This window comes from Hipposideros armiger, unplaced genomic scaffold (assembly GCF_001890085.2).
Source record: "Hipposideros armiger isolate ML-2016 unplaced genomic scaffold, ASM189008v1 scaffold_202, whole genome shotgun sequence".
In the NCBI taxonomy this organism is placed as follows: Eukaryota; Metazoa; Chordata; class Mammalia; order Chiroptera; family Hipposideridae; genus Hipposideros; species Hipposideros armiger.
In genome coordinates this window covers 2,419,386-2,431,386 of record NW_017731552.1, presented here as the reverse complement: position 1 = coordinate 2,431,386, position 12,001 = coordinate 2,419,386, and the positions used below count along the sequence as shown (strand labels likewise).

At 43.4% G+C, this 12,001-nt stretch overlaps 1 protein-coding gene across 4 annotated transcripts in view; it reads left to right on the top strand.

Moving 5' to 3' along the window:
- RFX2 (regulatory factor X2) overlaps positions 1-12,001 on the top strand; it is an 89,628-nt gene that overhangs the window by 52,780 nt on the left and 24,847 nt on the right. For 2 of the 4 annotated variants that reach the window (XM_019653302.1, XM_019653299.1), the window contains exons 4-6: positions 500-576; positions 2,574-2,835; positions 10,939-11,013. In XM_019653302.1, the coding sequence (XP_019508847.1) occupies positions 500-576; positions 2,574-2,835; positions 10,939-11,013 (414 nt within the window). Of the gene's footprint in view, positions 1-499; positions 577-2,573; positions 2,836-3,775; positions 3,792-10,938; positions 11,014-12,001 lie in introns of those variants that run through there. The other 2 variants (XM_019653301.1, XM_019653300.1) reach the window with 2 other exon arrangements.

Genomic DNA, 12,001 nt, shown 5'->3' with positions numbered 1-12,001 from the left:
CCTAGTGTGGCTCCTAGGACCCCCACCCCTCTGCCAGGGAGGGGCACCAGGGCCACCCAAAGGGAGCATCATGGGACCGTGTAGTGTAATCAGCTTGAGCCCTCTGCCCTTCCCTTGAGTGGAGGGGGGACAGGTCCAACACTCAGAGGTGGGCATTCTGTCCATAACTCTGGCCCCTGCTGTCCAGCAGGACCGGCCTTCTGCCCAGTGACTGGCGGGCCACAGGGACCTTCCCAGCTTTGCTCCGGCTATTGGCCGGGCCCTCCCCCCACAGAACAGGCGTCACTGACCTCACTTCCCTGTACACTGCCACCTCCTGCGTGGCCTGCCCAGGACTGTCTTTCCTAGTTTCTTTCTAGAATTGCCAACTGTGGGCAGGAAAACTGTAATGTGGTATTCACTGTTTATAAAAGGCAATAGAAGTTACTTTCAGCTTGAATAATGTCAAATCACAAACAGGAAGCCCACTGTGCATAACTGAAAATGTCTGATGTTTCAGGTCCAGTCCGTGCAGCACGTGTACCCTCAAGTGCAGTACGTGGAGGGTGGAGACACTGTCTACACGAATGGAGCCTTGTAAGTGGTTTCCTCTCCCCTTGGAAGGGTCTTCCCAGAGAACCTTAGGCCACGTCCAGAACCTTCCTTCACAGCTCTCCCACCTTTGTTCATTTGGGGATTATTTGCACAAATTTCTCTCCCTTATCTCTTGGGTGATATGTTGTAACCATTACAGCAGTATTACAACAGCACAGCCCTGTAGAGATTTCAGAAATCACAGACCTTCGTAGTGTTTACTTCTAAACAAACAAACAAACAAAAACCCCTAATCCAACTTCTAAGTCTGAAGATTCAGCCTTCACAATCCAGAAACCATTTCATCTCTGCTTTCTCATCCTGGCCTTTGTTAACCTGTAGCTTTTTATGATGTTGATACAACTTGATTTTCCGTTTGTCTGTCAGGGACTAGGGTTTTCTGCTTGCAAACTATGTGATGCTTGGGACAGGAAATGGTACATTTCCCGGGAAGCTCATTATGCTCGAGACACACAAGTTATTTTCCTCATTTGATTTCAACAACTCCCCTTCAAAAGTTCAGGAATGGAGAGTGAGGGTGTGGCTGTACTTATCGAGTTGTGTGAGCTTCTACAGCCTAGCACTGAAGGTTCCGATGCATACACAGGCCCAAATGAGCGCATGTAGAACCCGTGACATCTGAGCGAGGTGTGTAGGTTGTACCAGTGTCAATTTCCTGGGTTTGACTGTACTGTAGTCATATAGGATGTCACCTGGGGGATAGGACTAGAGTGCATGCCTCCCTGACATTGGGGCTGCCCTGCCACCCAGAGGAGCCTTCCCTCAGGACATGTCCTTATCCTTTAGGCATCACCAAGGAAAAACCGTTACCAACTGCCTTTTACTATGGCGGGCGTTATTTGAGTGGAACTTAAAATTTTAAGTGTCAGTATACATGGTTATCATTTGATCCAGATGTTAAAGGCATATTAGACAAATTATTGGTATTATTTAGAAATTCTTATTGTTATGCAATTTCATTTTCTTAAACTTTTTGTTTTGAAAGAATCGTAGACTTCCAGGAAGTTAGTAGAGGTTAGTAAAAATTAGTACAAGAGTCCCATGTACCATTCATCTAGCCTCCCCAGTGCTGACGTCCTCTACCGCTGTAGGGCAATACCAGGAAAGTGACACTGGGACAGTACTGTTGACTAGACTGTGGACCTTATTCAGTTTCACCAGTCTTTCATTTTTGTTTTTGTTTTTTAAGATTTTTCTTCGGGGAATTGGGAGATGGGAACAGCGCTGGGGAATTGGGGGAAGGGGAACAGACAAGTTGCTGTCCTTTGGTTCTTCAGTCTAGTTGTGGAGGACGTTGTTTCACTGGCTCAGGTTGGCACCATCATTGCGCTCTTCCTGGGCGAGGCAGATCAGTCACCGGCTTCTGGAGAGCCGCTCACTGCAGCTGCTGGCCACTCATGCTGGCTGCTGGCTGCTGGCTACACACGGTAGCCCATGGCAACCCACCGCAGCAGGGGCTGCAGCCTATGCCATCACCGGCGACTCACAGCAGCCCAGCTCAGCTCCAGGTTGAGCTGTTGTTCAGCATCTTAGCTGTAGAGGGCAGTGTCACTGGCCCTCATATGTGGGATCTGAACCGGGGCCCTCTGGCGTCCCAAGCCAGTTCTTTACCAATGCGCCACTCGGCCGGCCCTCACCAGTCTTTATTCATCTGTGCGCTCGCATGCATAATTCTATGCAGTTTAATCCCATGTCTAGATTTCGCATAACCACAATAAAATACAGAATTGTTCCATCTCCACAAAGGAGCCTCCTCATAAGACCCCTTTATACACTTAGAATTTTTAAATGATCAGTTTTCGATGAGTCAGCCTGTGGTCCTGAATATTTTCATAGGCGATCATCTTGAACCTTGCGCTGCATGGGCATTTCATGTCTAACTTACCCCATATACTCAGTTTCGTGGGGCTCCCGCTTTTCCGTGAAGTTGTGCTGATTCCTTCGAGACTCAAAGGAGGTACCTTCTCTGTTTCTGACAGGCGGGCGGCCTATGCCTACAACCCTGAGCCTCCGATGTATGCCCCGAGCAGCGCAGCATCTTACTTCGAGGCCCCAGGCGGTGCCCAGGTGACCGTGGCAGGCTCCTCCCCGCCCGTGGTCCCTTCCCACAGCATGGTGGGCATCACCATGGATGTTGGGGGGAGCTCCATCGTCTCCAGTGCAGGAGCCTATCTCATCCACGGGGGGATGGACAGCACCAGACACACCCTGGCCCACACTTCCCGGTCGTCGCCAGCTACGGTAGGTACTAGGTTCCCGGGGGCAGCATGTTAGACCCTGACTAGCCTGAGCAGCAGCAGAGGGACGGTGAGTAGAAGGCAGCCAGGAGCACTGGAGCCCGGCCCTGCCAGCCTCCCCTGGGCAAGTCTTGGCTTTTTTGGACCTCAGTTCCTCCACGGGTGAAAAAGAGGGTAAATCCTCCATCACTGGCTATTGTGAACATTGTGTATGAGTAAAAAAAAAATACCTCCATACTGATAGAAGCTGCTGCTGTTGGTGTTGTCATGGTCACCATCATCATTATTATCAGTCTTTTAGAGGCTTAGGTCAGTCTATCCATATGAAAACGGTACTGAATAAACAAGGGAAATTTCCCTTAAGAGCTATACCGAATTGTTACCACATGCTCCCATCCAGAATGGTTCCTTACCTGCTTTAAAAACTTAACTTTCAAAACTCTAGTTTCCATGTTTACGTTCTTTTTAAATTAATACAGAATAAAGTTGACTTTTTGGAGTGTACAGCCCTGAGTTTGGGCACACGTGCGGATTCTGGTAACCACTGCCGCGGTCCGGATCCAGATGGTCGCCTTGCCCCAAACTTTTTTGCCATCACGACCTGTCCTCACCCACAATCCCTGGCAACTGCTGATCCTTTCCCCATCACTATAGTTCTGTCTTTCCAGAACTGTTATATAAGCGGAATCATACAGTGGTGGCCTTAGACCGGCTTCTTTCAGTGTGGCACCTTTGAGACCCACTCAAGTTGTAGCATGAGCCGGCACTTCCTTCAGCTCTGTGACAGATCACACTGCAGCCTGCCTACCCATTCACCAGTCCAGGGCCATTGGGGCGGTTTGCAGTTTGGGGCGATTATGAGTAAAGCAGCTAAAGTCCTCACGTCCAGATTCTTGTATGGACATACTTTTTTTTTTTTCTTTTGGGTAAATACCTACGAGCAGATTGCTGGCTCCTACGGTAAGTATGTGTTGAACTGTATTAGAAATCACCGACAGTTTCCCCAGTGGTCCTACCATGTGATGCCCCCCCCAGCGATGCATAGGAGTTCCTGTCGCTCCCCGTTGTCAGCACTCAGTGTTGTCAGCATTTTCCATTTTAGCCATTTCAGTAGGTGTGTAAGTGGTATCTCATTGTGGTTACAATTTGCATTTTCTTAATCGCTAGTGATGGTAAGCAGCTTTTCATGTGCTTATTTGCCTTTTGTACATGCTCTTTGGTGACGTGTCAGTTCAAGTCATTTGCCTATTTTTCAACTGGGTTGCTTGTTTTCTTACTGTTGAATTTTGAGAATTCTTTATGTATTCTGGATACAAGTCCCCTGTCAGATATGTGATTTGCAAATATTTTCTCCCAGTCTTGATAATGGCTTTTCATTCTCTTAAAAGTGTCTTTTGCAGAGAAAAAAATTTTTTTTTAAATTTTGATCAAATCCAGTTTGTTAATCCTTCTTTTTTGACAAAATCATGCTTTGCATGTCATGCCTGAGAACTCTGCTTATCCCCAGGTCATGAAGATTTTCTCCTATGATTCCTGTGAAATGTTTTATAGTTTTACATTTTACATTTGGATCTACTTCATTTGAGTTAATTTTTGTATAAGATGCAAGGTTTAGGTCGAGGTTTATTTTTATGCATTTAAACTGCATCATTATGCATTGTTCCAGCATCATTTGTTACAAAGACTATCCTTCCACCATTGGATTGCTTCAGCACCTTTGTCAAAAATCAATTGGCCATGTGTGGGTCTATTTCAGGACATTCTGTTCTGTGCTATTGACCTATATGCCTGTCCCGTTGCCAGTATAGCTTTATAGTGAATGGTTCTTCCAACTTTATGCTTCTTCCATATTGTTGAAGCTGTTTATATAAATTTAGAATTTCCTATATAAGTTGTAGGTCAGTTTATCTATATCTACAAAAAAGTTCCTAGTAAAATTTTGATAAAATAGCATTGAACTTGTAGATCAATTTGGGGAAAACTGACTTGGGTCTTCCAATCCATGAACATGGTATGCTGTCCCCATTTCTTTAGGTCTTCTGTGATTTCTTTCATCAGCATTTTATAATTTTTTAGCATGTAGAGTCCATACATATTCTGTTAGATTTATACCTAAGTATCTCATGTTTTTGGAGCTATTGCAATTTGTATTGAGTTTTAATTTTTGTTTCTAACTGTTCATTGCAAGTATGTGAAAATACGGTTGATTTTTTGCTGTTGACCTTGCATTCTGCAACCTTGCGGAATTCACTTTTTAGTTCTAAGAGTTTTTTGTTGTCTGCAATTAGGAACAATTTTATTTCTTCCTTTGCAATCTGGGTGACTTTTATTTCTCTTTCTTGCACTGGTGGGACCTCCTATACTTTGTTGAATAGGAGTGGTGAATGCGGACATCCTTGTTCCCAGTCTTAGAGGAAAATGTTTCAGTCTTCCACTGCTAAGTATGATGTTAGCTCTAGGTTTTCATAATGCCCTTTTTCCAGTTGAGGAAGTTCCTTCTAGTCCTAGTTTTCTGAGAGTCTTTATCATTTGAATGTTGAGTTTTGTCAAATGCTTCTTCTTCATTGATATGATCGTGAATTTTTTCTTCTTAGACTGTTAATATGATGGATTAATTGATTGGTTTTCAGTTACAAAAGAACTTCCTCTTTTGGTGTGGGGTTAATCTCCTGAAATAGAAGGTGATGTTGTAGTCTCATCCCTGTTCGTTTTGGTGTGTTTTGGCATCACCCCACTATCAGAGAGGTCCCAGAGTCTTTCTATTCTCTCTCTTTCTGTGTCCAGAGTACTCAGTCCCTAGCAGCTGCCTCCTGGAGAGAAATCACTTGGTTTCTAGAGGCTGCGATGTGTGGGGCAGTGCCTGCTGCTGGATCAAGGTGCCACAGAGACCATACACGCTTCTTCCTCAGAGAACTGGCTGGGTGGACCTAAGTTTGGCACTGTTATTTGATCAGAAAGTGTTTTTCACAGACTATATTAATTTTTATGAATGTGACAGGTTTGATGCTAGCAAACTGCATCAATTTATACTAGTAGAAAATACTAGGATCACGGGTAACAAGTTTACTGACAAACAGCAGTGTTCTCTCCAGTCTACACTGTCTTTGTCGGAGGCAAATGTGCAGCTCAGACCCCAGGCCACCCGGCTACTGTGGTTTGTCGTCTGGGTTGCTTCTGAAGAATCAAGTGTTTGAATCAGTTGGAAATCCACTATTGGGATGCGTTTTTTCTCACACACACACACACACACACACACACACACACACACACACGCATGCACACACACACACATGCCCGTCTATGAAAACCCCTGGGGAGTGATCATCTCAGATGAGAATCTGATCCCTGACTCCATCTGCTCTGTTGTTGTTTATCGTCTTGTTTTCGGCGTGGGAACATCTCACAAGGATGAAGCAGAGATCCAAGGGACTTTCCGGGAGCCAAGAACAGAAATGGTCTGGAGGCTGCAACAGAAATAAAATATGGCTCCTGGATCCAACATTTGACATCTGCCAATTCTTTTATGTCAGAGTTTTGGGACTTGAAGTGAATCCTGAAAAGGGAGCATGAAGACCAGTGCAAATCATCACCTACAGCCTCAATGAGTGATTTCAGACTTGGTGACAGGTTTTCTTGAGTCTTTATTTGTGGTTAAATTTTCATGACTATTCTAAATCTCAGAAGTGAATTGCCCAAATGGTGAGTTTTTTATAAAAACTTTCTCTGTTACACTTTTTTTTGGACTACATGGAGCAGAGATACTAAACTAAGACGTTTCCTCTTGTCATTTCAGCCCAGGCTGAACCTCCTTGACACAACCCAGAGGGCAAAGTGCCCAGGGTGCCATATTTAAAGGACCGACCCTGCCCTGGCACAACCTTGAGCAGAGCATCTCCTTAACTGCCCTGCGTGCCTCTTTTGCCCCACCCCAGTCCTGGCCCAGAACGGACTCTTATGTGCCTTTGACCTAATCAGATTTTGGTATAGCAAACACATATAATATTACTTACATAATTTAAAAATGTTTAATTAGCAAAATAAAAATGGGCAAACATTAAAAATGCCCCATTTACTCAAGCCAGCCTCCTCCTCTCTCCAGCAGTGAGCCCACAGTTCTTCCCATCTTCCTGCCCGGCCCTTTCTCCAGGCGTAATTCTATGATTTATATCCCTGTCCTCAGAATTCCAGATGTGTTGCTTTCCTTCTTTTAAAATACTCTCCATTTTCTTTAAAGAGCCAAAAGGGTTACTCATACAACACTTAAACTTTTATTTCCTTGTTCTGTGGTCACATAACTAAGCTGTGTTTTAGGACAGAGGGTTAGCTATAGAAGCTTCTGTCCTTGTCCCCACTTCTCCCCCTACTTTCCTGCCCGTCTCGAGGAAAAGCTCCTGTACTAATGAGCTGTGAGCAGAACTAGCCACTTTTTTCTTGAAATGCCATTCTCGCTTTAAAGAATAACAGACAAATTATTATTATTCAGACTTTGAAACGTGGCAGGCATTTTCTCAAAAATGAATGGATGAGCCTGGTGTATCCAGGAAAACAACTGACAGATTTTGTTGCCAGTATATTTTCAACCAAAAAAAAGGAGAATTTTACAAAACTGGGATCTTTCCAATGAGGTTGGTAGTGATATTAACAAATGTGATTTTTCAATACTGTGTAATGAAATGTGGCAACATGTGGAAGATCTGCAAACTCAGTGCATTACTATCTTCCAAGTGACCAGCACATGATGTTAAAACCACACATGTGAGTTAAAGATCCATTCAGATTGTGAGAGATACTAATGGATTTTTTAGTTATATATTTTTTATTGAAGTAAAATTCACAAAACATAAAATTCACCATTTTAAGCATTTAAAAGTGTACAATTCAATGGCATCAAGTACATCCACAATGTTGTACAGCCATTACCCTATTTAACATTTTCCTATCTTCCAGAACATTTTCATTACCCCAAAAAGAAACCCTGTACTAGTTAGCAGACACCCCTCATTCTCTCCTCCCCCAGCCTCTGGCAACAGTGAACCCACTTCCTGTCTCTGTGGATGTGCCTGTTATGGACATTTCACATAAATGGAATCACACACTGTGTGGCCTTGTGTGTCTGGCTTCTCTCACTGAGCATGTTTCCAAGGTCCGTCACATTGTAGCGACTGTCAGTGCTTCACTCCTTTTTGTGGATGAACAATATTCCATTGTGTGGGTGAACCATGCTGTGTTTATCCGTTCGTCTGTGATTGATATTTGGGTTTTCCCCTTTATTTGCCATTATGAATAATGCTACTATGAACATGTGTGGATGAATTTTGTTTGAACACCTATATTCAGTTATCTTGGGTATATACCTAAGAGCAGGATTGCTGAGTCATATGGTTTAACTGGGTTTATATTTAACTTTTTGAGGAACGGCTAGACTCTGTTTCACAGCAGCTGAATCATTTTACATTCCACCAACAATGTATGAGGGTTGCAATTTCTCCACATCCTGGCCAACACTTGTTATTTTCTTTCTTTCTTTTTTTTTTCTTTTACAGCCATACTCATAGGTTTCAAATGGTATCTCATTGTGGTTTTAGTTTCTATTTCCCTAATGACTATGATGTTTAACATCTTTTCATGTGCTTATTGGAGACATGCCTATTTAAGCCCTTTGCCCTGTTTTTAATTGAGTCATTTGTCTTTTTGTTGTCGAGTTGTGAGAGTTATTTGTATATTCTGGATACAAGACCTTTATCAGATATATTATTTACAAATATGTTCTACCATTCTGTGGGAACATTTTCACTCTCTTGATAATGTCCTTTGAAGTTTTTAATTTTGGTAAAGTCCAATTTATCTTAATTTTTTTCTTTTGTTATGTTATTTGTACTTTTGGGCCATATCCGTTGCCAAGTCTAAGGTCATGAAGACAACCTTGTTTTACATGATTACCTCTTGTTTTCCTCTAGAAACTTTATAGTTTTAGCTCTTACATTTAGTTCTTTGATCCATTTTGAGTTGATCTTTGTATATGGTGTGAGGTAAGGGTCCAGCTTTATTCTTTTACATGTGGCTGTCCAGTTATCCCAGCACTATTCGTTGAAAAGTTTACTTTTTCTCAGTTGAATGGTCTTGACACGCTTGTCAAAAATCAATTGACCATGGGCTGGCTGAGTGGCTCAGTTGGTTAAGAGCTCGCTCAAGAGTGCGAGCTCTGAGCAACAGTAGTTCGATGCCCGGCCTGAGCTGAGCTGTCGTTGAGCTGCCAACTGGTGGCAGGATGGCTCAGCTAAGAAAAAAAAGTGGAAAAAAAAATCAATTGACCATAAGATGGGTGGGGTTATTTGTAGCCTCTGAATTCATTGATGTACATGTCTGTTCTTATCCCAGTACTGCACCGTTTCGGTTACTATAACTTGGTAGTAAGTTTTGAAATCAGGAAGGGTGAGTTTTCAACTTTGTTCTTCTTTTTCAAGATTGTTTTGGCTATCAGGGTCCCTTGCAATGCCATATGAGCTTTAGGATCAACTTGTTCATTTCTAAAACAGCAGTTGGAAGTTCAATAGAGAATTTTGATAGGGATTGCATTGAATCTATAGATCAATTTGGAGAGTATTGCCATGTTAACAATATTAAGTCTTCCAATCCATGAACATGGGATGTCTTTCTGTGTATTTAGGTCGTCTTTAGTTTCTTTCAACAATGTTTTATAGTTTTCCGTGTACAAGTATTTCACCTCCTTGTTTAAATTTATTCCTAGGTATTTAATTCTCTTTAATGCTGTTGTCAGTGGGGTTGTTTTCTTAATTTCCTTTTCACATTGTTCATTGCTTAGAAATGTAACTTATTTTTGTATGTTGATCTTGTACCCTGCAACTTTTGTGAATTCATTTATAAGCTCTAATTGGTTTTTTGTTGATCTTCAATATTTTCTATATTTAAGATCATGTCATCTGCACAGAGAGGCATTTACTTCTTCCTTTCCCGTTTGGGTACCTTTTATTTGTTATTATTGCCTAATTGCCCAGCCAGAACTTCCAGTACAATGTTGAAGAGCAGTGGCGAGAGTAGACATATACCAGTGGTCAGAAGGATGATGGGTGAACCAGGAACCCTCTCGTGTCTGAATTCAGCTCCAGGAAGCCAGTCCAGCTGTGCTTTCTGGAATGCATGTTCAGCCTACTTTCTGCAGACACGTCACTGAAGTCTTTGTGTGTTTGAGGACAAACAGCATATACTTTAGGTTCATTTCCTTCCATTGCAGTGCTCCGTCATGGTAGCACGCAGCAGAGTTTAAATTCCCATTTTCTATGTACATGTCAAGGTCAAAGTCAGCACGTACAAATGTGATGCTAGCCACACACAATTGGGTGTTTGTTCCTTTGCGTAGACCTGTGGCACCACCTCAGCTCCCCACCTCCCTGAGGTCCTTAAAACTCAACTCAGAAGCAACTTCCCCCAGGAAGCCCTCCCTGATAGGCCTGCCACATGACTTTCCTCTATGATTACATTATCATTTCTGTATAATGCTCTTTGCACAGCTCTCGCTTCATAAGCATTCAGGAGCTTATCTCTGTGACATGTTCAGTGGCCCCAGGGTCTTAATACCTCTGATGGCAGGACCTGGGTCTTTGGCCTTGTTGGTGTATTCTCAAAGCATCTAGGGAAGATAGGCTGGCTGGGAAGTCAGTACCACCAACTGTCCATGGCATCTTTTGGTCGGCTGATTCTCCCTAGCAACAGATAATGGGTGTGGGGAGCAGCGGGCAACTATTCTGCTGGCTTTGCTTACGCTTGAACTTATGCAGCTGCTAAGTGTTGATGTTATGCATGTGCGCATGCAGACATCATGTCCAACTCAACAGCCGGTGTTCACAGTCTAACTTCACCCCACTTCTTGGCTCTGGGCTCACCTGCATGTAGCTAATACCCCCGGCCGCAGCTTCAACCCCCCACTTAACCCACCCCCTGCCTGCTTCAAGCCTTGTTTTTATTTTGTAGTCGCTTGAATCATTATTTGGATATTAATAAAAACAAATCTTGGCTGATGCTAACCATCTGATTTCCTTTTTTTTTTTTTCATTTTGTTTTGTTTTGTTTCTGCACACATTTTCTTTAGCTTGAAATGGCGATTGAAAACCTCCAAAAAAGCGAAGGGATCACATCACACAAAAGCGGTTTACTCAACAGTCATGTAAGTGTGTGTTGGCCCGGTGGTCTGCCCTGCTGTGCGCGTACCTTCACAGGCATTTTAAAAACAAGCAAAGGCAATGAAATGACACTTCTGAAGTGCTGAAAGTGGGGGAGGAGCCAAGCCAGAGGTCTACATCCAGCAAAATGCCCTTCCACAGTGTAGGGGACATGAAGGTAGATAGATGATTATAGCACCTATCTCTTCAGGGCATGATACAGGGATGAGATTATTGACTATACATGACACTTCCAGCAATGCCTGACAAATCACAAGCATTATAAATAAAATTAATATCAAAACAAGCAACGATAACAAAAGATGACACAGAATTGGGGATGCCATAAAGATTCTTAGCTAAGTTTCCCGTGATCAGCATTTGGGGGCAGCGGGGAGGGGAAGGAGGTAATTTGAGAAGCAACTCATTCCTACTGATTTGGGCTGTGTGAGATCTCCCTTCTTCACTCTTTCCCCTCCTGGGGAAACCGTGATCATGGGTCCCTTGCCAGGAGGTGAAAAACATCTTTGTCTCTGGGCAGCTTTGTGGGGCAGGAGAACACTGGAGGAGGTAACCGGCTAAGAGTCTATTTCCTAGAATAGTTGAGAAGGAAAGTCCTGGTCTCCTCACACTGCTCCCTTTTCCCTTCTCCAAACTCTCTTGATTCAACTTTACACATAACTGGAAATTTGTTTGGCGTTTTAAAAATAGGACAGGCCATTGAAGCCAGAATGCTTCTCAAGGAGCTACTTATGTCGTGATTTGATCCCAAATCTCTTTAATCCTCTTGAGAATTAAAACAGAAAAGAAAGGGCCGGCCGAGTGGCGCGATGGTTAAGAACTGGCTTGGGACGCCAGAGGGCCCCGGTTCGGATCCCATATATGAGGGCCAGTGACACTGCCCTCCACAGCTAAGATGCTGAACAACAGCTCAGCCTGGAGCTGGGCTGCCGTGAGTTGCTGGTGACAGCGTAGGCTGCAGCCCCTGTGGCA